At 44.9% G+C, this 27,739-nt stretch overlaps 1 protein-coding gene across 8 annotated transcripts in view; it reads right to left on the bottom strand.

Moving 5' to 3' along the window:
- fhod3b (formin homology 2 domain containing 3b) overlaps nucleotides 1-27,739 on the bottom strand; it is a 679,123-nt gene that overhangs the window by 191,841 nt on the left and 459,543 nt on the right. For all 8 annotated transcript variants that reach the window (XM_070880475.1, XM_070880473.1, XM_070880474.1 and 5 more), the window contains exon 7: nucleotides 10,223-10,334. In XM_070880475.1, coding sequence (XP_070736576.1) covers nucleotides 10,223-10,334 — 112 coding nt within the window. The remainder of the gene's footprint in view (nucleotides 1-10,222; nucleotides 10,335-27,739) is intronic.

Genomic DNA, 27,739 nt, shown 5'->3' on the forward strand with positions numbered 1-27,739 from the left:
GTCTATCTCTCTTTAACTGTTCAGAAATGCACAAGAATGGACCAGCGAGCTGGGTTTTCTGATTTTCCTTTCCTGGCAATGGAAAACAGCTAGCCTCTGTCTGATGACTTCCTATGATGGAATGACCAAGATTGGCGAATGGGCTGTCTTGGGAATACGTGCTGTTTGGGGGCCTATACATTGCACCCATTCTGGACTTTTCTGCAACCTGCACAGTAATCATTGGATCAATTTATCAAATTTGGATCAATTTATCCAATAGGAACACTTTTGTACAGAATATCACAAAATACTGCAGTATGAAAAAGCTACAGGGCCATTATTACATACGAACGAACATACGAACATGTAAATACCATCTGCTCCATCAAGCCTGTCCCACACAATAGACTCCATCCCACCCAAAACCATGTGATCTTCTGGGAGAGGCAAAAAAAAAAGGTAAAAAAAACCCAGGCCAATTTGGGCTAAAAAAATTGGGAAATTCCTCTGCGACCCTCTAGGCGATCAAAACGAGTCCAGGAGATCACTCTGCCCATTAAGTTCCCTGTTGTTGGGGATTCTGGGCTTGGAAGGTAAAAATTCCTATCTGGGCAGTAATATTGGCTGCTTGACACCATTAGTGCAGAGAGGAATTAAAAAAAGGAAACAAGAGGGGCAGAGAGAGTGCAGGAGAAAAAATTAGCAGGTAACATGAAAGGGAACAGTAACGTTTTTTTTAAATCAAACATATAAATAGTAAAAGGATAGTCAATCGAAGGGTGGGACCAATTAGGGGCCAAAAGGAGGACTTCATGTGGAGGCAGAGGGCATGGCTGAAGTATTAAATGAGTATTTTTATTTGCCTTCATTGAAGAAAAAGATGCGACCAATATCATAGTAAAGGAGGAGGTATTAGAGATATTGGATAGAATAAAAATAAATAAAGAGGAGGTACTTAAAACATTGGCAGCGATCACAATAGAAAAGTTAGCTGGTCCGGATGGGATGCATCCTAGGATGCAGTGGGATGGGTGGAAATAGTGAAGTCTCTGGCCACAATCTTCCAATCCTCCTCAGATATGGGAATAGTGCCAGAGGACTGGAGGGTTGCAAATGTTACACTCCTATTCAAAAAAGGGGAGTGGGATAAACCCAGTAACTGTCAGCCCAACATTGGTGGTGAAGGAACTTTGAGAGACAATTTTGGCCAGGAGCTGCTCCGTTTTTTTTTTGGATTAACTTGGTTTTTTCTGGCATAATTAAAAAATCCCTGTATTCCCCAATCAATTTTCACAAGTGTAACTGAGTTAGTTACGATTTTTTTTTAAGTTGAGTTTTGTTTTCTCAAAAGGGGGCGTTACCAGCTATCTACACCAGTTCTGCCCATTTAGGCAACTTTGGCCAGCTAATAGTTACTCCAAATCTACTTAGGCCATCGTATCTGTCCACTTCAGTAAACCCTCGCGGAGAGTTAAAGAAATCAGCGCAGGTCGGTACATCGGAGGCCAATCGGCCTGGGATAGGGACGGGCAGCAGAGAGGACCTGCCTGCACCTAAACTACCAAACCTTACAAACCAGCAAACCTTGCAAACAAAAAGTAATAAGAATTCAATAGGAAAGAAAAAATTGAAGCAAGTCCTATCTTCATCTTCAAACTTGGCCCGGGAAGGCAGCGGACCAGCCTGTGCGGGTTACCACTCGGCCAGGACTAGGGGCGGGGCGATAACGTACCGGGAGGCCACTTGGCCTGGGCGAGGGGTGGGAGCGATTCAACTGGCCGGCATCGGGGCCCACAGAACGGCTGCAGCAAACAAATCACCGAGAGGCTGCAGCAAGCAAACGGAGAGGCTGGGAGCGAGGAGCTACTGCGCATGCACAGACATTGCCAGCGGATTCCACTGCGCATGTGCATACATCCCTGCACTGTTTTCGGCGCAGAACGCTGGCTCCACCCCCGACTCGACTAGCCACACTGTGCGACTACAGGGAAGAGGCCGGACGGCAGCAAGAAAATTTTTCGGCGCACTTTGGAACGGAGAAAAGCGGCGTAACTCGGGTAAGTGCGCCGAAAAACAGGCTGGGCCAAAATTGAGGCCAATAATCCAGGGAAAAACTAATTGGAAAAACATGAGCCAGCACGGATTTGTTAAAGGCAAACCATGTCTGACAAACTTGATTAAGTTATTTGATGAAGTAACGGAGAGAGTTGATGATCGTTTTGTGGTTGATGTGTATTTGGACTTTCAAAAGGCGTTTGATAAAGTAGCACATAATAGACTGGTTAGCAACATTGAAGCTGATGGGATTAAAGGAACAGTGGCTCTGTGAATACAAAATTGGCTCAGGGACAGAAAGCAGAGAGTAGTGATGACTGGTTGTTTTTCAGACTGGAAGGAAATATACAGTGGTGTCCCCCGGGGATTGGCATTAGGACCACTTCACTTTTTGAGATACATGACCTGGACTTGAGTATACCGAGCAGAACTTCAAAGTTTGCAGATGACACAAAATTCTGAAATGTAGTAAACAGTGAGGAGAATAGCAATAGAGTTCAGGAGGACAGCCTGGTGAAATGGGCAGACACGTGGCAGATGCAGTTTAATGCAGAGAAGTGTGAAGTGATGCATTTTGGAAGAAAGAATGAGGATAGGCAATAAAACTAAATGGTACAATTTTAAAGGGGGCGCAGGAACAGAGAGATTTGGGGGTTTATGTACACAAATCTTTAAAGGTGGCCGGACAAGTTGATAAGCTGTTATAAAGGGATGAGGCACTTCTGTTCTGTGAAGCTGGGGTTGTTCTTTTCAAAACAGAGAAGGTTAAGGGGTGATTTAATAGAGGTATTCAAAATTTTGATGGGTTTTGATAGCGTACATAGGGAGAAATGGTTTCCACAGGCAGTAGGGTCACTAACCAGAGCACACAGATTGACAAAAGAACCAGAGGGAAGATGAGGATACATTTTGTTTATGTAGTGAGTTAGGATTTGGAATGCACTGCCTGAAAGGGTGGTGGATGCAGAATCAATAGTAACTTTCAAAAGGGAATTGAATAAATACTTGGAAAGGAAACATTTGCAGGACCAAAAGAAAAGAGCATTGGGACTAATTGGACAGCTCTTTTAAAGAGCTGGCTTGGGCACAATGGGCCAAATGGTCTCCTTCTGTGCTGTATCATTCTATAATTCTATTGGCGAGAGGTGAAGTTACATTGCCAGCTGAGCAGGAGCATCATGGAGGAAATCCTGGGCCAATGTTTTTAAAAAGAGCTGGGGATTCTAAATCTGTTCTAAGCTAACACTGCTGAGAAGACCCAAGTCAAACTCCATCCCAGATCGTTGCATGGCTATTGGCGATGGCATAGGTTGGTTTAAGCCATTACTGTGATCACTGAGCCCTGTGCTCGCCACAACAGGATGATAGCACCTTATTAAAGAACAATTTGCAGAAGCAGTGTGCAGCCGCATGGAACGCCCGACTGACTGGAATGAAGCAACGTTATTACCAAATGATTGCAGATGTACGGCAAAATCAAGTCCTGCTTCGTGCAAAACGCAGACTCTTGGGCCTTTGAGGTCTGCAGGATCGCTGCACCATTATCAACAATTGTGCAAAATGACATCATCATCTTAAGTTCAGTCCAAGAATAGCAGCAATTGCAGAAATGCTCGGTAGGCCCCTGTACATTTATCGAAACCTACTTCATCATCTTCGGAAGCGTGCAGGGCATTGGTTTGGCAGATGTTGTGCGCAAAAGAAAAGGGAGATGCATGTCGAAAAGTGGAAGAAGAAAAAAGAAAAGCATTACTGAAAGGGCCAGAAGGCAGATGTTAATTATTGTAGCTGAGAGCCACATCTATGGATTGCAGTTTCATATAAATGCTCCACAGAAAAAATATAGTTAGGTCATCAGTGATCTTCCTGCCAATTTGTAGCAACCACTAATCCATTTTACAGCTTGAGGTGAAACAGTCAAGAGAGTGACATTTAAACAGAGTAACTTACAGTCCAGTACCACAGACTTCAAAAGTTTGCAGTCCAGGATTCTTGCCCCACATTCTTTTTTAAATGAATGATTCTCAGCATTGAAAGTAATTACAAGAGGTGTTGGGGGACCTTCCAAATTCCTTGGGTCTCCACATTAAAAAGATATTCAAGCACTCAATTATAGATCACAAGCAGGGGGTGGATTGAACAGACATGTGGAACAGATTCTTCCAGTTCAGAACAGGAGATATATGATCAGCTGGAAATATTGCCTCACTACAAGTTTTCTTCTTGAAGTTGGACAGGAAAAAAAGAACATTAGGTTGTGGGCAAAAGGCTGCCTGACGCGAAGCTAAGCAGTAGACAGAGATGAGAAGTAAATATGCTTTGAAGCTTTTCGAAGCCCTGCGTCATCTCAATAAAGCATCCTTGACCCAGAAACCCAAGTTGATCGATGATGTAATGTTGTCAGCACATGCTGCTGCTACCTTATTTTATTTTATTTTTTCCAAATCAATGTAGACTGGAAGCAACATCTGTCCTCCCCCTGCATAGGCTAGTGGATCTGTGGATGGACAGTCGGATGGGCGCACGTGCACACCACATCGTCAGCAGCTTAGGCAGTCCCTCGGAATCGAGGAAGACTTGCTTCCACTCCTGGAGTGAGTTCTTTGGTGGCCGAACAGTCCAATACGAGAGCCACAGACTCTGTCACAGGTGGGACAGACATTTGTCGAGGGAAGGGGTGGGTCGGACTGGTTTGCCGCGCGCTCCTTCCGTTGCCTGCGCTTGGCCTCTTCACGCTCTTTGCGTTGAGATTCGAAGAACTCAACGCCCTCCCGGATGCATTTTCTCCACCTAGGACGGTCTTCAGCCAGGGACTCCCAGGTGTCAGTGGTGATGTTGCACTTTACCAGGGCGGCTTTAAGGGTGTCCTTGTAACGTTTCCGCTGTCCACCTTTGGTTCGTTTGCTGTGAAGGAGCTCTGCATAGAGCATTTGTTTAGGGAGTCTTGTGTCTGGCATGCGAACTATGTGGCCTGCCCAGCGAAGCTGATCGAGTGTGGTCAGTGCTTCAATGCTGGGGATGTTAGCCTGGACGAGGATACTAATGTTGGTGCGCCTGTCCTCCCAGGGGATTTGCAGGATCTTGCGAAGACATCGTTGGTGATATATCTCCAGTGACTTGAGGTATCTTCTGGACATTGTCTATGCCTCTGATCCATAACAGAAGGTTTGGAGCAAGTTATTCTCACTACTGTCTCCCCACTGCAATGATAATGCTCTATTAGACGGACGAGAACCTAACCTATCCAAGTCATTGAACGATCAATTTTTTTTCTTCTCATTCAGAAGAGATAAAATACTCAACAACAATTTGCATTTATATAGCACCTTTGACATAGAACAACGCTCCACAGCACTTTACAGAGTCTTAATCAAAAAAATGGAGCCCAAGCCAAAGAAGGTGATAGGGATAGATTGTAAATGTTTACTAATAGCAGGGGAAAGATTAGGAATAACATTCCTTGTTGATCAGGAATGATCGAACTATTTAGGCCATCGGCCACTTAGTGTATATCACAGAGTCCCACAGTCACATAGAAGCCTGTAAATTGCCACTGGTCTACTATTTAGAGATTAACAGAGTGGTGCATTGAGTTTATTGAAGTTTACAAATAAAGCTGCTGATTTCAGTAGGTGTGCTAAAACTTGGGTTTCAACATCCCACTGATGGGCCATTCTTTGTAGGAGAAGGAGCAATAATTCTGACAATTCATTGTGAACTGTAATCAGGAAACATTTAAGCAGCTGAAGTAGTGCTGGGCTGGCCAGGGTTTCTGAGCAGGACATCCTACCGGAGGGAATGAGAGTAGATGGACATACCGTGTGAGGTAATGAATTTTGGGAGCAGAAACAAGGAATGGCAAGGCACTGACAGGTTTGAAGGAACTGAGACTCTGGGATGAAAGTACATATTCCTTGAAAGACCAAAGGCAGGTGCATCTCAGAGCCCTGTGACCTCAGCCACCGAGAAAGATAGGAGCACTAAAGTATTGGAAAACAATCACCGGTAAGTTTAACCCCAAGTTTTACACTATTCTTGAACACGTATTGTCCTTGCTCCAGCATTCTGGTCTAATCCTTGGAATTTTTAACCTAACACCATCATGGGAGCATCATCACCACAATGCAATGGCTCAAGAAGAAGTCCCATTAACATCTTCTCAGGGATGGACAAGAAATGTGACCTCGCAGGAATTGCCCACCTCCCGTGAACAGAGATGACTTTTTTTTTTGCATGTGTGGTTGTTTCACACAACATTGGCTTACTTTAGCACCTTTCTTCAGGTCTGACAACTATTTTGCCGCCTCCTGGATCCTCCATTCATGCTCTCTCCTATTTCCTCCCTTTGCTGCTGAACCAGGCAGTGTTGGAGGAGTGGTCATCACTCCCATATTCCCATGCAGAGGGTTACAGCACAGAAGGAGACCATTCATCCCATCTCCATGACAGACCTTTCATATAGCAATCCATAACTAATCCCACTGCCCTGCCCTCTCTCCATAGCCATGGATCTTTCTCTGCTTCAAATAGTAATCCAATTTTCCCTTAAGTTGCAATGGTCTCTGCCTCAACTACCTACTGTGGCAAAGCATTCCATGGTCTAACCACACCATGTGAAGGAATGACTCCTAACCTCTCAGCTCACTCTGTTAGTGACAATTTTAAATCGATGACCCTTCATCACCGACTCCTCAGCCAGAGGAAAGTGTCTTTCCCTAATTCACTCCATCAAAACCATCCTTGATCTTAGAAACTTAATTAAATCTCCTCCTAGCCTTCTTAACCCCAGTGGAAGTGGGCACAGTAAAGCAAGTCTTTTGTCATAATGGTAGTTGGTTTTCTCTGGTGAATCTCCTCTGTACACTCTCTAAGGCTTTAATGTTCTTTCTATCATGGGACACGCAAAACTGCACACTGTACTCTAACTGTGGCCTAACCATTACTGTGTACAAATTCATCATTACCTCTTTGCTCTTGCATTTATGCCCCTATTTATAAAAGCTAAAATGCTATTAACCTTATGCAAGAGATAATTACAATTAGGAAGTGTGTACAGCAACCTTTAATCGCAGCAAGAATCATAAAGGAGCTTCACGCATCCTCAATTTATAACCTATAGTAGGCCCTTGATGATGTGCAACTGTTCACCTGCATGGCACCGTACCGTTTCAGCACACAGTGCATTCAATAAGATAATCGAGATACACAGGCACAGAGCTAAGGTGTTTTAAAGTAGTTTAAGCCCAGACACCTATAAAAGAGGCCATCCTTAAAATCATCTGGCATTAGAACGTCAGAGGCTTCCCCACAACTTAGGATGATTACCACGTTATTCATGTCATGTCAAGCTGCCCTACTGTGTAATAGGCACACACTCAACTACAGTAAAAAAAGAAATACTTGCATTTATATAGCGCCTTTCACGACCTCAGAACATCCCAAAGCGCTTTACAGCCAATTAAGTACTTTTGAAGTGTAGTCACTGTTGTAATGTAGGAAACGCAGCAGCCAATTAGCACATAGCAAGCTCCCACATATAGCAATGTGATAATGACCAGATAATCTGTTTTTGTTATGTTGATTGAGGGATAAATATTGGCCAGGACACCGGGGATAACTCCCCTGCTCTTCTTCAAAAGAGTGCCACGAGATCTTTCACATCCACCTGAGAGAGCAGACGGGGCCTCAGTTTAACGTCTCATCCAAAAGATGGCACCTCCAATTCATTGCAGCGCTCCCTCAGCACTGCACTGGAGTGTCAGCCTTGATTTTTCTGCTCAAGTTTCTGGAGTGAGACTTGAACCCACAACCTTCTGACTCAGAGGCAAGAGTGCTACCCACTGAGCCACGGCAGACATTAGCACATGATTTATGCCATGCCGCACTGTCCTACTGTGTAACAGGCACACACTCAACTGCAGGAGCTTCACACAGAGCCACATGCAGTGAAAGTGCTGGTCATCAGACACAGAACGTTCCTCCCTTTCGCTCTCTTAGGACCGGAAAAACAAATTGTGGCCACAGCCTCTGCTGAAGCTTTGAGAGATTCATTCCTCAAGTTACAAGCAGTTTCCTATCTTGGAAAAGCAGCTACACGAGTCACGTGAGTTGGACAAAGTGCATCACAAGGTCTGGGGAGGAGTATGGACTTATCCAGTAGCTGGTCCTGTGTAATCATGGATGAACGATTCTCTGCACTGCAGTCTGACAGAAACACGGGGCAGCTCCTGTGGCATCAGTCAAACACAGAAGCTGCAGTAGCACTGGCTGAATCATCGCATGATACAGCACAGCAGTTGGCCATTCGGCCCATTGTGCCTGTGCCAGCTCTTTGAAAACCAATTAGTCCCACTCCTCTGCTCTTCCCCGACTCACGAGAGCTCACGACACATTACACGCGTGAAGCGTTGCTCCTGCAACAGCAAACGCTTGCTGGTTTCAGTATCAGTTATCCCGGAATAACACAGTTACGCACAGAACTCACTTTCCCTGCATAGCAGTTTGGCAGCATGCGAGAGACAAGCAGGGCGTGTGCATTAAAGGCCTTCAGTCACCCAGCAATGCTGCTGGCATTGGGAGTGATGCCAAGAGTAAATTATAGCTTGTCAGGTTTGGATCCATGTTCCAAATAACCAAAGCTGCTGGTATGAACAAATCTGGGTGTAATACAAAAAAGATTAAACATTCTCAAATCCCCAGGCCCTGAAGCTCAACCAGGATAAAGCAGTGAGTAAACTCATAAGTTCTGGGTTTTCACGGGTCAATAGCCAGAGGTCTACAGGCCGCAGTGTGAACATCCTCCAGCCAGAGCAACACTGGGTCACGAAAGGCAAACAAAGAAATTGTCAATGCGCGTATAAAACAGGAGAAACTGATTTCATAATTCCAGTAAAAACTGAAATACTCAGCAAGTCAGGCAGCGTCTGTGGAGCGAGAAACAGAGTTAACGTTTCAGGTCGATGACCTTTCGGCAAAACTTGTTCATAATTGCAGTAGTTTTTAGCAACCAGAAGAAACACCACACAGAGGTTGTTATTTGGTTTTAAAACAGTGACACCCATCAGAAATATCCTGGGATACGATAGATCTTGGTGTCTTAAAGCAAAGTAGCGATAATCAGTACTTATGGGGAAGAGATGAACTAAGTTCCTCCATTGTCTCTCTAGCTGTAGAGCTGAATGAACAGTCTGGCACGGCTTCATTTACAGGATTGCAGTGCATGCAGCTCAGAGCAAGAGTGACACTAATGTAGAGAAATCACTGTTTGAATTTCGGTGCCTAATATTTAATCTGCCCCTTCCATTGCACTCGCTGCTGTATAACCAATCTCAATGAGGCTTTTAAGGGAAGAGAATGATGTTTGAACAGTGCAGTCTCACACAGCCTGTGCTGTGGCAGTTCGTTCCATGGAGCAGATGATGTTGAACGCACACAGATCCCAGCTGGTCAAATCTGGACATCTGAAACTACTGTAAGATTTAGGATCTGATCACTGGGACAGGTGAACATTCCCCTTTGCCATTCAAAACGTGGGACTTTGTAACTTGATTAAAAAGACAAAACTATGAAAAAGGCCAGTGAATAAATTTGTCCACTATTGCTGCTATTCTCTGTGCAGCCCTTTTGTTTATATGCTGCTGCAATCCTGTCCACGGTGGCATTGTTGGAAATAAGGCCTCTGACTGTATTTGACAAAGAAGGCTGCATAGAGCGACACCACTATTCCTGGCCAGAATGGCGATGACTGGGTAAATCTTCTGCCAATCACGCTTGGAGACCATGCTGCTGTGAGTGACTGTATCTCGGTAAGGTGTTCTGTATTTTGTAGAAACTCATTAAGTGGACTCTGTGAACTGTTGTAGTGTGTTGTTTAGGTAGACTCTGTGGATGTTGTTGTGTGTTGTTTAAGTAGACTCTGTGGATGTTGTTGTGTGTTGTTTAAGTAGACTCTGTGGATGTTGTTGTGTGTTGTTTAAGTAGACTCTGTTTGCTGAGTAAATAAAGACTGGTTGCTTTGCAGTCTGCTGAGTAAATAGACTTTATTTGACTCATCAGCAGACACAGTGGTGCCAATGGACACTCTGCTGACAGTTTTTGACAAAGAATGGAACACTCCTATAAATATGAAGCCAAATGATTGAGCAGTGACACGTGTCTTGAGTATAAATAAAGTAATGACACTCACCCCTCTTGTGGTCCACTGTGGTGACGGCCTGGATGAGGAGCGGTGCATTCGACTCCGTGTACTCCACAAACACCAGCAGCAGCTTCAGGGCTGTCTTCACCACCAGGCGAAACTGCACGACAAACGGAGAGCAAGTTTACCGCGAGAAATATCACTCCAACTTCACCAGGGGAGAAAGAACTGCAGTGTTTTACATGAGCAACGGCTCCAGAAATCAATCTGCATTTGTGGAAAGTACCCGCTAATACTGACTGATCAACTGTCATCCCTGTCAGATAACCAACATTGTACAGGCTGTAACCGGCATTCGACAGGCTGCAACCGGCATTGGACAGGTGGCAGGGACCAGGCACAGAGACAGACAGATTTTATTTAAAATTTGAGATGGCTTTGCATGTGTATAAATTAAATGGCTGTAAGCTTATTTTCCCCTTGTGTTGCACAGTGCTTCCTCCCTAGAGGCTAAAGTTATTGAGAGTCTTTCTTTTCGAAGTTAGCAGATGGGACAACATCAGTGCTTAACCAGAGTGAGGTGGATTGGGGCAGGGGGGGGGGGGGGGGGGGTGGGGGGGGGGAACTGATGGCCAGAGGAAGGGTTGTGCCACTGAAGTGCTCCACCTGTAGGTCAGAACGAGGACTGCACACCAGGTGAATCCGAAATCCTGTTTGTGCTTCTATTTGAAGCGGTTCTACAGCATAATGTGCTGGTGCTCCCCATTCACACCAAAGTGGAATTCTGGGCACTGATGTCAACTGAGAAATGGGTGCACATTACCCAGCTGCACAGCAGAGCTGATGGTGTCAGCTTGACATTTATATTTTACAGTGCTCGCACTTTGCCTTTGGAGGCTAGAAGCAAAACCATATCGCATGGTGCTACTCTGTGTTTTCAAGAGCCGAATGCCACTTTAACAAGCATTCCCCTGCGGGCAGTTACATCAGGGCTGAGTGACGACCAGAGAATTCCCCATTGCAACTTTTGAATTGTCAATCACTTGAGACCCACAAGAAAACTTTTAAAAAGTCACAATCTTTCTTAATTCCAAACAGGTCAGCTGAAAGGATACTGAGTTTTGCGGTCAGTTTGGATTTTTGATCAGCTTCTGTCACAGGAAGTGTAACCTGTGCACCAACTAAATCAGACTTTTAGTCAAGCGCTAACTGCAAACTATGGCAGTGCATCTTAAAAAAAAATTCACTTAAAAATCACATTGACCGCTGCTCCATCGTCATCAGGCTGGTCATATCTACAACTGTTTATTATACAGGACGATAAAGGTCACCAAAACACCATTGCTCTATATTTATGCAAAGTATAAATAATGCCTGACGAAAGAATCCAAATTGCATACATTGTCCAATAAATGCATATTAGCGGGCTTGGAAAATGTGTTTTGCTTTGATCGGGAATCATTTGCAGACAAGAGCTTTCAAAGAAGAATGCCACTCGCAAGAAAAACAAACAATCCTTTATCTCGCTGATCTTATTAAAGAGGAACCTCAGCATAGAAGGTGAGAACTGTAAATGGAATGTATCCCCCCACCAAGTAATTAAAGCTATTAAAACAACTGGTGTTACAGATATTCTGTTCAGGCTTTCCTGGGGATATCGCCCACTTTAGCATTTAAAATGGGTGCGTGCACGTAGGTCTAGCAGATCTGCTCACAGTTTATTTGTATTCCAAACCTCTACCATAGTAATGTACCCACAGAAAGCGAATAATGAAGCCTCGTGAAAGACTTTAAGATGCACTTTAATGTGGGTGAACATGATATAAGTGCAAGGTGTCTCATTTACTTGATTGAAAATATAGATCCAGAAATCAGTAAATGGGATTATTTTTCACATCAGACAAATCTGAGCATAGTGCCTGTGACCAGTGAGTTGCAACAGCAGATGGCAGTCACATACAGGATTGTATACGAGCAATATTCAGTCCACTAGCTGATTCCTGCTTGAACAGTACAATTCCCAGGTACTTCCTATTCGTTCCCCCTTTCTCCTCCTATCCCTATCCCCGTCAACCTATATTTTTGTTACTGCTACATGTTTAAGCACAACTGTACCATAGGCCTGTCAGTGGGGGAACAGAGTAAGATACTTCATTAAGAAAAGAAAGACCTGCATTTATATAGCGCCTTCCATGACCAACGAACGTCCCAAAGCACTTTATAGGCACTGAAATATTTTTGGAGGAAGTGTAGTCACTGTTTTAATGTAGGAAACTCCCACAAACAGCAATGTGCTGATGACCAGATCATCTGTTTTTAGTGATGTTGGTTGAGGGACAAATATTGGCCAGGATATCGCTCTTCTTCAAAATAGTGCCATGGGATCTTTTACGTCTACCTGAGAGAACAGTCTTCGGTTTAACATCTCATCCGAAAAGCGGCACCTCCAACAGTGCAGCACTCTCTCAGCACTGCGCTGGAGTGTCAGCCTAGATTTATGTGCTCAAGTCCCTGGAGTTAGATTATGAACCCACAAACTTCTGACTCAGAGGTGAGAGTGCTGCCCACTGAGCCGCAGTGAACACTACATTAAGGAATAACACGCGGATCACTGAGAGTAGGGATACAATAACTGTCCTCCCCACCCTCAAAATAAATCACGATTGTAAAAATTGAAACTTAAATGATCGAAACAGGAAAAGCTAGGGGTAAACTGTGACATGCTTTGAAAGGTTTTCAATTTCATGAACACATTGAAATTGTAGTACTATAAATATTTATTTCAATGCAAATCTGTAAGTGTAGGTGGTGGAAGCTTGAGCAAAGAAGTGGGCAAATCCCAGTGAGAATATTGCATTGAAGGTGGTGCAGAGTCACAATCATCAACTAAAGATGAACAACTGCGAACAAAGAAACTACAAAAGACTGATTCAGAGCAAGATCTTCAAAATTTTGTGGGCACTGTGGATTTGTAGAACACTGCCATGTTTTTACAGAGACTGTGAAGACCCCCCCCCTCCCCCCGCTCCCGCCATGGCCCAACAGCCACTGAGCTCCCTCCCCTCCCCACCCCTCATGGACCAACAGCTACTGAGCTCCCTCCATGGCCCAACAGCCACTGAGCTCCCTCCCCTCCCCTCCCCTCCCTCATGGACCAACAGCTACTGAGCTCCCTCCATGGCCCAACATCCACTGAGCTCCCACCCCTCCCCTCCCCTCATGGACCAACAGCTACTGAGCTCCCTCCATGGCCCAACAGCCACTGAGCTACCTCCCCTCCCCACCTCTCATGAATCAACAGCTACTGAGCTCCCTCCATGGCCCAACAGCCACTGAGCTCCCTCCCCTCCCCACCCCTCATGGACCAACAGCTACTGAGCTCCCTCCATGGCCCAACAGCCACTGAGCTCCCTCCCCTCATGGACCAACAGCTACTGAGCTCCCTCCATGGCCCAACAGCCACTGAGCTCCCTCTCCACCCCACCCCTCATGGACCAACAGCTACTGAGCTCCCTCCATGGCCCAACAGCCACTGAGCTCCCTCCCCTCCCCACCTCTCATGAATCACCAGCTACTGAGCTCCCTCCATGGCCCAACAGCCACTGAGCTCCCTCCCCTCCCCACCCCTTATGGACCAACAGCTACTGAGCTCCCTCCATGGCCCAACAGCCACTGAGCTCCCTCCCCTCCCCACCCCTCATGGACCAATAGCTACTGAGCTCCCTCCATGGCCCAACAGCTACTGGGCTCCAATGCCCCCGCCCCCCAAGGCTCAAATGCTATTGGGTTTCCCACCTCCCGCTCCTCCGGTTCAACAGCTACTGGGCTCCGCCTCCCATGGATCAATAGCTACTGGGCTCCCCAACCTTTCCATAGCTCAATAGCAATTGGGATTTCTCCATTGTTCAATAGCTACTGTGCTGCCCCAATAGCTCCCCCCAGGGGTCAACAGTCACTGCTCCCCCCCACCCAGGGACCAAGAGCCACTAGGTGACTCCATTCACATTGGAGTTCGACCAAATTGCTGCCTTGAACAGAAATGCTTTACTGACTGTTGCGCTGGACTGAAATACACCATCGTGGAGTATGCCAGGTTAAATCCATGGTTCTGTCCTGAGTCAGCTGATCACAGGTAGTGCAGCAATGAATGTGCTCGAACTTGGAGGCAACAGGGTGAAAAGTGGAAAGGTGCAATTATTAGTCTCAGCGTCCTTGAGCCTGGAAAGAAAACAGGGAGGAAAAAAAAATCAACCAGGGTCGCTGCTTCCAATCACTGTTCAATGAGCTTTGCTGAAAAGATGAACCCTGATCAGCTGTGATGCTCCGTCAAGAAGAGCAGCCCATTGACACTCCCTAATTTAAGCTCACACATAGCCCAGAAAGTTTATAAAGTATGAAGGGGGGGGGAAGAGTCTCAGTCTATATGAATGGGCTGTGTCAGTTTATAAAGTATGAAGGGGGGGGGAGAGTCTCAGTCTATATGAATGGGCTGTGTCAGTTTATAAAGTGTGAATGGGGGAGAGTCTCAGTTTATAAAGTATGAAGGGGGGGAGAGTCTCAGTCTATATGAATGGGCTGTGTCAGTTTATAAAGTGTGAATGGGGGAGAGTCTCAGTCTATATGAATGGGCTGTGTCAGTTTATAAAGTGCAATACAGCTTTCAAAGGGAGCATTAATGCGTTCATGCAGATTCTGCTTATTGTGAAGAAACAACCTTGTTTGGTCATAACTGAAATGAACCATGGGGCTCAATTTTGCCCAAGCCCGTTTTCTGGCATAGTGCAAGAGCTACGCCCATTTTTTTCGTCCAGAAATACTTTGCCAAAGTTTCCCCGATCTATAATTCAAATTTGGCGCCGCGCAGCGTGTCCAGTCGCCTCGGGGGGTGGAGCCTGCTGTCTGTGCCGAAAAAACGATGCCGCACCTCCTGTGCATGCGTGACAAAGAAAAGTTACGTTTTTGACGTGGTTGCAATGGACATGCGCATGTGCAGTACAGCTCTGAGTTGGCAATCGGCCATTTTTAAAGAGCCAGTTGTGTGTGTGAGAGAAGGAGTGCTGTGTGAGAGCATTGGAAAAATCAGAGCTGCAGCAGTACAAGATGCAACACGGTGCAAGGACCAAGAATTTCTGACAGGATGAAGTGGAGGCACTAGTTACTGCGATTGAGAACAGATGGCCGGAGCTGGACACCAGCAGAGGTCACATAAAAGTTCCACCCAAATAAATGAAGAAATGCTGGAACCAAGTTGTAGAAGATTTCTGTGCAATGGTGACCACCCCGAGGTCTGGAGGCCAGTGTAAAAAGAAGTGGCAGGAACTTGGTCAAGTAGTTAGTGTAAGTAATATTTTCATTTATTCAATGCAATTGCAATTGTAAATGTGACCATCTGTATATGTCCCACCCAGCAGAAAGACACCTTCTCTAAAAAGTTATATTTTCATCTTTGCAGAGGAAAGTGGCACACAATAAAAGGGAAAGAAATCGAACAGGAGGAGGCCCGGCAAATCTGCACCCACTGACACACTTGGAAGACAGGGTCGCTGCTTTGATGGGTCCTGCCTGGAGAAAAACAACCACCACTGCACAAGCTGGGCCCACTCTCAAGGGAGAGGGCAAGTCCTGCAAATTCCACAGTCCGGCTTTGCGAAATGTTAAGTACTGCGTGGGCTAGCTATGCTTCAGTTCCTGGAGATGTCTCCGTCAGCTACGCTTCGATTGATGCAATGTGCTATCATTCATCGTGGTCCTTCAAATCAGTCTGCTGTCTGGCCTGCACTGTGAGAGCCTACTCATGCCACACACCCTCCTCTGCTGCTAACCATTTGTCTGTGTTCTGTAATATTTTGCAGAACTTGAGGCTGACCCTGACGATGCAGAAGAAAATTCAGACAAGGACCAGCTTGAACAGTATAACATCTTCAAATCTAACCCTCCAGACCAAGAACATCGGGGTGAGGGGGAGGGGATGGAGCTGAATGAAGCCCCCACTGTTTTACTGACTTTGGAGCAGGTACCGCTCATTGTGGTGACAGCCCCTTCCGTCACTAGTGGTTTGAGTGCTGGTGGGACATTGCATGGTTTCCGAATGTCCGAGGCTCCGGGTCCCAGTGGTGTGGTGCAGCGAGGCACACCCAGGGTCCCACCTTCTGAGGCTGCGGGTCCCAGTGTTGGGGTGCGAGCCACACACGTGGGGAGGAGGGGACAGAGTGTTGGACCACGCTCTCCTGAGGTGCAGGATCTAACAGATGTGCTTCAGATGATGGTAATGAGTGGGAAGAGCATTGACCTTACGCGATCACTCCTGGATACCATCAGTGGGGTGGGTGACGAGGTAGAGGGACTGCTGGGAGAAGTAACAGCAATCTCATGAGAAATGGAAATTATGTCAGTGACCATGAGGGAAGGAATGTCACAGGTAGGTGATGCACTGTCAGTGAACATCAGGGAGGGAATGTCAGAGATGGTGCAAACACTATCACTGACCATGAGGGAGGGAATGTTACAGGTCGTTGAGACACTGTCAGGGCATATGACGGACGGTATGTTGGAGTTAGCTGCTGCAATAAGGGAACACGCCCAGACCCCGCGCCCAATGACAGAATCAACTGCCACTCCCACTCCAATCCCCACACCAGCCTCTGAATAGCCCCAAGCCGAGCCCTCCACATTGCCACCTGCCGCCCCCTCCCCTCCCCCCCGCCCCCCCCTCCCCTCAACAGGTGCGCACTACCAGAGATGTTAGAAATAATAAGCTTGGTACTAACCCCAGAAACACTGCGTCACCGCCTGCGGGCAGGGGGGGGTGGAGTCACCAAGAACAAGCGCGGCAGGCGGTCTTAGAGTAAGGTGGAGGAGAGATGGGTTCAGCCTTTCTTTGCTGCTGTTGTAACTGCTGTTGTTCTCAAATTAAAAGTTTTTTGTAAGTTAGGAAATGTACACGTTTATTAGTAAGTGATCTTAAAATTTGTAAATGATCTTAAAGTTTGTAAGTGATCGTAACTGAAAACTTTTAAGTTTGATACAAGAATAATTTTATTAAAGTTAACTTAAGTACAAACTGTTAAATTTTGAATAAAATATATTTTACATTAAAACTGAATCATTTTCATTATTTGTTCGATTATTAAAACTTCTCCTCTCTCTCTCTCTTTCCCCCCCCCCCACCCAACTAATTACAGTCTTGTGACCTCCCCTTCTCTCTCCCCCATTCCCCCTCCTTCCCCAAACTCATTGCAGTCTTCAGAAACCTTCCGAGTGGCACCTCGCTCCCCGGTCTCGATACATAAGCCTTCCGATCAGTTGGCACCTCCCTCTCTCCCCTCCCCCCTCCCCCTAGGCTTGTTTTCCAGCCGAGCCCCAATTGTGTGTCCGGGCGCGGGGCCGATTCTGCCTGCCAAAGTTATGACCCTCCAGCCCTGCTTGAAGACGTTCAATGGTGACGTGCGACTAAGAGAAAAAATTAACCTTTTTTGAAATCCAATAAACTTCCATTTACTACGTTGACAGGTAAAAGAAGTTGAACTTTATTATTGATTTTTAGAATGTTCGTTACTCCTTCCAAAATCTTTGATTAAAAACAATGGCGTCTTTCAGCGCCGATTTGTCAATGTGCGCTGCTGTCTGCTAACTCACCAGAAGGTTTTTCAGGGCCAAATACGCCGACCTAGGAGGAAAGGTTTTGGCCAAACTGCGAAAAACAGACTTGTGGGAATGCCCCGTCCCCTTGTACGTCAAAAAAAAAACACACCTAGAAAATTCGTAACTAACTCAGGGGGAAAATTTGAAAAAATAAATACACCAGAAAAAACAGCTCACGCCAAAAAAAATGGCACAAATGACCTGGGAAAATTGAGCCCATAGAGTTACAGATTAAATACATCAAAGAGAGTTCAATAGTTTAGTCTTGCCTTGTCATCCCCTTTTCTGATGAGCATTTGAGGCAGTTGTTATTTTTAACTGTATAGACCAATGATAAAAGAAGCCTAGTGCTATACGTCAAGAGTTATTATTCCTTCAAGAAGGAATGGAGTGACTTTTTTTTTCAAATGTAAGCTTGTCAAACACATGCCAGAACTGTGCTTGCCATGAATATTACACAGTAACTACCAAATTAACTGTTAGGAGTTACCTTTAACTTATCGGGAGAATATGGCTCAGGCCCCAAGGATCTACTGCATGGAGTATAACAGTAGGGGCCTAGATGATGTAGCACTGAACTTGTGCATGAAAATGGAACAATGCAGGAAGCCAGGCGGTGATTCATGTACAATATGCTCAGACACAAACTGCAAATACACACAACCACAACTTGTATTTATATAGCGCCTTTGACATAGTAAAACATCCCAAGGCATCTCGAGTGTTTTAAGACAAAACAAATAAATTTGACTCCGAGCCACAGAAGAAGAAATTACGGCAGGTGACCAAAAGCTTGGTCAAAGAGGTAGACTTTAAGGAACATCTTAAAAGTGGAAAGAGAGGTAGAGAGGCGGAGAGGTTTATGGAGGGACTTCCAGAGCTTAGGGCCCAAGCAGCTGAAGGCACGGCCACCAATGGCTGAGCAGTTATAATCAGGGATGCTCAAGAGGACAGAATTAGAGGAGCGCAGACATGTCAGGGGTGGGGGGAGGCTGGTGAGGCTGGTTAATAAAATCATCACCCTCATATACAGAAGTCCAATGTTTGATACAATCAAGTGTGAGTTAATTAATAAAGTGTCTCATTTTATAAAAAAGACAAATCATTGCACATGAGACTGAATATATGAGATACAGATTAGGACAGACATTGGATCTTGCTGTGCACGTTTTTCAGGCAAAGAAGGAACTGCCTCAAGTGCCCCAGAAATATGTCCCAGGTCATATTTTGTCAGGCCATACTCAGGCATCCTTGGTGCCCGCCTAAAACAAGTGTGGGGGCTTCGGGTGATTTACTTTTGTAATAAACAGACGATAAAATAGTGCGTTTCTGAAAAGAAGAATGTGATGGTGGAGGAGCGGAGAAAGCCAGCAGTGATGGTTCTTGTTGTGTAAGCTGTCTGTGGGCTGGAGTCCGTGTGATAACTGCAATGGTTGAGCCTGGGTGATTCACACAGATGGAAAGATTTCAGCTCTCACCCGTCAATTTTTGAAAAATTGTTATGCTGATTTAAGTTTCATTCTCTAAAGGCTATACATATTAAAATATCTATTAAAATAACATTCACTGTAATAGAATAAGGAAGGATAAATAATATCTCATTATGTGCAAAAATGTATAATACCTTTCTCAGTAATCTAGTTCATATTGGATTGAGTTTAACAATCCATAAATTAAATACCCAGCTGTCTTTGTTGGGCTTCTGCTGGAATTCATATTACATGCTGGGCCTGTAAATGGCAATTTTCCACAATTGCCATCGAGTCATTACACACATCAATTGTACACGGCACAGTTGAATGACTGAATTTCTCCTCGATTGTGCTGGGTAAGTGACTATTCAAATAAACTGGTAAAGGAGAGTTACAAATGCTGAGAGATTTCTGGTCACCTTGCCATTGATAGTGAAATGAGCAAAATCACCCATTGAGACCGGGAATACCTGGCATTTTGTTGTTGGGCAATTTACGTGTTGGGGAAAATAAAAAAGGTAAATATAATCCTAAAACACAGCAAACACAACAACCTTGGTTGGAGAGTGAGATGGATTACAAAAGGAAGATTGGAACTCTTTAAAAGGAAAGTAATCTTCACAATCACTTTGTGAGTGATTGCCCTTTCATGTTGAGGAATAGCCCTACCTGGAATGTTCTTGGTTCAGTCCCTGGTCTGTGCCGTATTATTCAGATGGAATGTGGGAGAAGAAAATTGACGTCAGCTATTGTGGAACTGTAGGTAACTTCCCTAGTGTTCCTGTTGCTGGTCACTTATGCATGACCCAGGTTTGAAAATGGAATGTGTGGCACATTGGGTAAGAAAGAAAGAAAGAAATACTTGCATTTATATAGCGCCTTTCATGGCCATCAGACATCTCAAAACGCTTTACAGCCAATTAAGTTGTAATACTGTTGTAATGCAGGAAGCGCGGCAGCCAATATTGCGCACAAATAAGCTCTCACAAACAGCAATGTGACAATGACCACATAATCTGTTTCTGTTGTTGATTGAGAGATATTTGCACACCGGGGATAACTCCCCTGCTCTTCTTCAAAATAGTGTCATGGGATCATTTACGTCCACCTGAGAGAGCAGATAGGTCTCGGTTTAACGTCTCATCCGAAAGACGGCGCCTCTGACAGTGCAGCACCCCCTCAGTACCGCACTGGAGTGTCAGCCTAGATTTTTGAGGATCGGACTGAGTGTGGCTGATGGCACCACCTCCATATTCACACGTGAACAACAGCTGCTTGGACGGAGTCTGTGACACAAAACCTCTGGACGAGTTGACAAACTGCACGCCACCATTAGCACTGCACTGTGCTGCCATTTCCAGTCGAGGAAGTCAAGCTGCGAGCACTCGAGGCGCAGGAGGAAACTATAAATTGCTCCAACATGGGGATATCATTGTTACCTCACTGCACCCAGACACTGACATACACCGAGTAAATATGAACATTTTGTGATTGGTTAACCACAGGCTAGCAGTGAGAGGGGGAAAAAAAGTTGAAGTATGAATTGTGCGTGTCAGGTTTGTAGAGTCAATGAGCAAAATGTTTCAAGTCTAGGATAACCGTTACACATATGTTTTGTGTAATGTACATCCAGGTCAAGGGGTCATAGCGCTCGAGTACAGCATCATGTAGCCTGTAATGATATATGCACAGGACACGCTCGAGTTCCTAATACTCTGATGCACTGTATGTGAACTTCCACCCCCGTTCCCCCTCACTGTTTGGAAACACCTGGGTCAACACAGAGATGGCCTTCGGCAACTACTGTGTGAAATGAAAGTGTATTACACGGGAATACTATCATCGATGTATCCCACATGCAGGTCATCCAGAAATACAACCATCACAATAAATCTCCCCGATGAGTGATTTAGAGCATTGCAGCAAGGGGTAATAATGGATTTGCTTCCTTCAATTATCACAGTGTTCTCTTAAAATACAGAAGGAAAACAAGCAGCCTGCAGTATAGCACTTCAGATGCTCTGTCTATCCAGCCTTGGGCAGTGTAACTAATGTGAAAAATATGTCCTGTCCAGTCCATTTAAATCAAAAATGGCGGCCAATACTGGCCTGGCCAGCAAACCAAAGAGACCTGGCTTCAATCTTGTGTTTAACGGAGGTCAGTGCTTTGAAAGGGTCAATTTGGGGACAGAATGTGAGGCTGGTTGACAATTGGCTATAGAATTGCAAACATTTGGGGCAGTTGCACCAACAAATGTGGGCTCTTGAGCACATAAATCCAGGCTGACACTCCAGTGCAGTGCTGAGGGAGTGCAGCACTGTCTTTCGGATGAGACATTAAATCGAGACCCCGTCTGCTCTCTCAGCTGGATGTAAAAGATCCCATGGTACTATTTCAAAGAAGAGCAGGGGAGTTATCCCCGGTGTCCTGGCTAATATTTATCCCTCAATCATCATCATTAAAAAAAACAGATTATCTGGTCATTTTCACATTGCTGTTTGTGGGAGCTTGTTGTGCGCACATTGGCTGCTGCGTTTCCCACATTACATCAGTGACTACACTCCAAAAGTACTTCATTGGCTGCAAAGTGCTTTGAGACGTCCGGTGGTCACGAAAGGCGCTATATAAATGCAAGTCTTTCTTCTTTCTTTCTGGTTGGTATTCAGAATGGAAAATACATTTAATACAGGTGATACAGTGGAACGCGAAACCAGAGATTTTATTAATTTCAGATTAATACGGCCAGCTTCTTTGTGAATATAAAATGGGGTAAAAGAATTGAAAATGCTTCAGTCAGGGATTTTTATTTCAGGGACAATTAATTACCAAAAGCATGTTTTTATTCCATGGTCACTTTCTCCCAAGATCCAATTTTTGTGTAATTCAGTTATAAAAGGCGTTGAGGCCTGGAAATGTAGGCAGAGCTTGGAAGTCGCTTGAAGTAGAGACTGATTTGTCGTCAAAACTCTTCTGAAATCAAACAGAGATTCCACAAATTGTGCGCTCGAAGCAAACTGGCTAATTGTGCTCACTGAGATAAGGGTCGAGTTGTCAAGTGGTTCTTTATCTTCAAGTTAGTTCAGCAGTATAGTATTGCTTCTGTGTTATTTATACTGCTTCCTGCCTGAAACTGTATGTTAGCTGAGAAAATAAAATCCTCGTTTTGTGTGTGTGTGCTTGGGCTGCCGAATAAGAGGCCCTGCCAAATTTAGCAGCTGCCCGAGCTCAGCGCAGAATTGCTTCTTCCTCTGCTAAATTGGTCATCGCTGTGCCTGTTTTACACCTGTTGGGAGAAAGTAAAGTCTGCAATTTTAGCAGCCTTTAGGCCCCCCACAAAGTTCCAACAAGCTACAATCCAACCCTTAAAAACAGATCTGATTGGTTGATGGTAACAATCTCCAATCCCATTGAAGAATGCGACCTTAAGATCCCATGGCACTATTTCGAAGAGCAAGGGAGTTATCTACGGTGTCCTGGCCAATATTTATCCCTCAATCAAAAACAACAACAACTTGTATTTATATAGCGCCTTTAAGATAATAAAACATCCCAAGACGCTTGTGTTATAAGACAAAACAAATAAATTTGACACAACCACATAAGAAGAAATTACGGCAGATGACATAACAAAAACAGATTATCTGGTGATTAACACATTTGTTTGTGGGAGTTTGCTGTGCGCAAATTGGCTGTCGCATTTCCCACATTACAACAGTGACTACAGTCCAAAAGTACTTGCTGACTTTGAGACGTCCGGTGGTCGTGAAAGATACTATATAAATGCAAGTCTTTCTTTCTTTCGTGACACTCTGATAGAATCTCAGAAATTTACAGCACGGAAAGAGGCCATTTCAGCCCATCATGTCCGCATCAGCCAACCAAGAGCTATTCAGCCTAATCCCACTTTCCAGCTCTTGGTCCATAGCCTATAGGATACGGCACTTTAAGCGCACATCCAAATATTTTTAAAATGTGCCTCTACCACCCTTTCAGGCAGAGAGTTCCAGATCTCCACCACCCTCTGGGTAAAGAAATTTCCCCTCATATCTCCTTTAAACCTCCCCCCAATTACTTCAAATCTAAACCCCCTGGTTGTTGACCACTCTGCCATGGGAAACAGGTCCTTCCTATCCACTCTATCTAGGCCCCTCATAATTTTATCCACCTCAATCAGGTCTCCCCTCAGCCTCCTCTGTTCCAAAGAAAACAGACCCAGCATCTCCAACCTTTCCTCATAGCCAAAATTTTCCAGTCCTGGCAACATTCTTGTAAATCTCCTCTGCACCCTTTCCAGTGCAATCACATCTTTCCTGTAATGTGACCAGAACTGCACGTGGTAAATCAACTGCGGCCTAACTAGTGTTTTATACAGTTCAAACATAACCTCCCTGCTCTTCTATTCTATGCCCTGACTATTAAAGGCAAATATTCCATATGCCGCCTTAACCACCTTATCTACCTAGCCTGCTACCTTCAGGGATCTGTGGACCTGCATTCCAAGGTCCCTTTGTTTCTCCACGATTTTCAGTGCATGTGTTGGAGCACTGGCTGTTGGCTTAAAGCACCAATGATTGGTACATATTCCTCATTATTGTGAACATGAGAACTCTTGAGGCTAACACTGGGTGCAAGGACACTCCTCAAGTTGATCAGCTCAAAAGATGGACACACACATTTTTGATATACACAGGAGGAGATGGGGACCCAACAAAGATGGATAAATAAAACACGCTCATGGAATAAAAAATAAAAATGCGTCGGTTTAAAATGATCGATGACAAAGTTATTTATCATTCTCACTCTTGACATATTTTCTATTTATTTTTCTCCAAATAATGTTGAATCACCCGCAACAGTTTCTTCCCAACCGCAGGGGAGAGCAGTAAAACGGACAGATTTATTGGAGACTGTAGTTAGTGGTATTAAATCCGAGCCCCAACGGAATCACAGAGAGGTGCTGGTGTTAAAACAGAGACATTTAGCCACTGACCCGTTCCCTCGGTTACGGTGTCTGGAGGTAAGGAGCTAGGGGACCTGGGCAAGGAAGCGGTAGAACACAGCACAGAGACACAATGCACCAGTGTCGATGAAAGCTGCAAATCTACATGGATTTGTCTGTTCTGCACTAGCTGTAACAGCTTTCTCCACATTTTTTTTTAAAAACACTGCCCTGCATGAGTGATATCCCGTCCCTTATGGGAAAATGATAAGACTAACCACAGCAGGGGACCAAGAGGAAGTTGGAGATTATAGCACTGTGAAGGATTTTCCAATTCCACTTAATCATACTTTCAGCAGTAACTTGGATTTTTTGTTAAACTTGAATGGGTTCTATAATAGACCCTTAAAATCAGATTTCTGGTCGAAAGTAGGTGTTCATTGAAAAGATAATTAAGGGCTCAGCTGTGTTATGAAACCAATTCTTCTAAAATACACAATAGCAATTAATCTCAGGTTCATAGGAAGGTTATAAACCCTCTGAGCTTCCACTCACTCTCCATATATTATTTGACCCATTCCGATGCAATTCCAGAAAGAAAGACTTGCATTTTAAAAATATATAAAAGCAAAATACTGCGGGTGCTGGAATCTGGAATAAAAACAGAAAATGCTGGAAATCTCAGTGGGTCAGGCAGCATCTTTGGAGAGTAAGCAGAGTTAATGTTTCGGGCCGATGACCCTTCGTCAGACTGGAAAGTGTTCGGAAAGAACAGATTCTTAACAAGCACTGAAAGGGGGAGGGGAAAAAAGAACAAAAGGGAAGGTCTGTGATAGGTTGGAAGACAGGAGAGATTAGAGAGACAAAAGGGATGATGGTCCAAGTTCAAATGGTAATGCCAGGCGTTAGAAAAACATTAATCAAGATAGGGTGTGAATGGCGGGATAATTACTAGCTGCCATTAGAGACAAGGAGAAAAAAGGAAAGAAACAGGCTCGGCGGAGGGGGTGGGAAGGGAGCCAAATATTGATAGTGGCTACACTCTGAAATTGTTGAACTCGATGTTGAGTTCAGAAGGCTGTAAAGTACCCAAAAGAAAGATGAGGTGCTGTTCCTTGAGCTTGCGTTGAACCTCGTTGGAACAGTGTAGCAGACCGAGGACAAAGAGGTCAGAGAGGGAATGGAGTGGAGAATTAAAGTGACAGACGACCGGAAGCTCGGGGTCACACTTGTGGACTGAATAGAGGTGCTCCGCAGAGTGGTCACCCAATCTACACTTGGTCTCCCCAATGTAGAGACCACATCGTGAGCAGCGAATACAGTATACTAAATTGAAAGAAATACAAGTAAATCATTGTTTCACCTGGAAGGAGTATTTGGGGTCCTGGATAGTAGGAAGGAAGGAGGTAAAAGGGCAGGTGTTGCATCTCCTGCACTTGCATGGAAAGGTGCCATGGGAAGGGGAGGCAGTGCTGGGGGGTGACTGCGGAATGGACCAGGGTGTCGCGGAGGGAGCAGTCCCTTCAGAATGCTGAGAGGGGAGGGGAAGATGTGACTGATGGTGGGATCACGCTGGCGGAAATGGCGGAGGATGATCTGTTGAAGGTAGAGGCTGCTGGGGTGAAAGGTGAGGACAAGGGGAACCCTGTCATGGTTCTGAGAGGAGGGGGAAGGGGTGAGAGCAGAGGTGTGCGAAATAGAACGGACACAGTTGAGGGCCATATTAACCACAGTGGAGGGGAATCCTCTCTTGAGGAAAATGGAAGACATGTCAGAGGCACTAGTGTGAAAGGTGGTGTCGTCAGAGCAGATGCGATGGAGACGGAGAAACTGGGAGAATAGAATGGAGTTCTTCCAGGATGCAGGAAGAAGGTAGCTGTGGGAGTCAGTAGGCTTATAGTGGATACTGGTCAAAAGCCTATCCCCAGAGATGTCGAGGAAGGGAAGGGAAGGGTTGGAGATAGACCATGTGAAGGTGAGGGAAAGGTGGAAAGTGAATGAAATTTTCAATTTCAGGGCGAGAGCAGGAAATGGCACCGATACAGTCATCAGTGTGCCGGAAAAAGAGGTGAAAGAGGGCTCCCGAGTAGGACTGGAACATAGAATGATCCACATATCCCACGAAAAGGCAAGCATAACTAGGACTCATGCGGGTTCCCATAACAACACCTTTAATTTGAAGGAAGTGAGTGGAGTTAAAGGAGAAGTTGTTCAATTTATATAGTGCCTTGCATTTATATAGTACCTTTCACGACTACCAGATGTCTTAAAGCACTTTACAGCCAATGAAGTACTTTTGGAATGTAGTCACTGTTGTAATGTGGGAAATGCAACAGCCAATTAGCACACAGCAAACTGCCACAAACAGCAATGTGATAATGACCAGATAATCTGTTTTGTTTTGTTATGTTGATTGAGGGATAAATATTGTCCAGGATACCGGGGATAACTCCTCTGTTCTCTTCAAAATAGTTCCATGGGATCTTTTATGTCCACCTGAGAGAGCAGATGGGGCCTCGGTTTAACGTCTCATCCGAAAGACGGCACTTCCGACAGTGCAGTACTCCCAAAGCACTGCACTGGAGTGTTAGCCTAGATTTTTGTGCTCAGGTTTCTGGAGTGGGACTTGAACCCACAACCTTGTGACTCAGAGGCGAGTGTGATCACCCCAACTGAGCTACAGCTGACACTACAATTACAGCATTATAGCTAGGTATCACTGGTGAGCAACATCAGCACTGCGAATTTAAACTGCCCATTTCAGGCACCCAGCATCAAGCCCTCTTGGGTCAGGAATGGTACTAGTAGGCACAGAGTAAAGCACTCTCTACTCTGTCATACATCGACAGACACCCATTGCCCAGTATACTTGTATTGATGTTACCTATATAGTGCAAAATTACAGACAGCCCCACGGCACTGGACTGAGACTGTCCAAACTCATTTTACAGAAAAGGCTTTCATCCAGACAGTCTGGACTGAATTTGAGCCCGGGACACAAGTAACATTTTGGGATACAGTACAAGAGCAATTTGGGACATGTCATGAGGTAAATGTAGCATGCTTAGGAGGTGACTTAGAACCAAAGCTCTGCACCACTGGGGTTTCCTTCACCTCATGTCTGGGTCTGTTGTAGACTAACTGATAGAGATTGATTACCATGATTAATCAAACAACTCTATTATCACTGCATTATATGGCTACCAGGACGGTAGAAAGTTAACTAGATGGATATTGGTCTTTTTTCATCCAGTCATTCCTCTGCTCCAATGCAATTGGCCAGCGTATAAAACCCATTGCACTGCCAGTTGCTGCTCTCTCATTTCCGATCTGCATTTCTAAAAGACCATTACTGCCTCAACGTTGCAGTTTTGGACGTTCATTTGCTGGGAAAGCTAACAGAGTCACAGCAACAGATCCTCAATTGAGTAAGTCAAATGCTGCTAGAATTTAGAAGAATGAGAGGTGATCTCATTGAAACGTATAAAATTCACAGAGGGCTTGATAGGGTA

This window comes from Pristiophorus japonicus, chromosome 5, assembly GCF_044704955.1.
Source record: "Pristiophorus japonicus isolate sPriJap1 chromosome 5, sPriJap1.hap1, whole genome shotgun sequence".
Taxonomy (NCBI): domain Eukaryota; kingdom Metazoa; phylum Chordata; class Chondrichthyes; family Pristiophoridae; genus Pristiophorus; species Pristiophorus japonicus.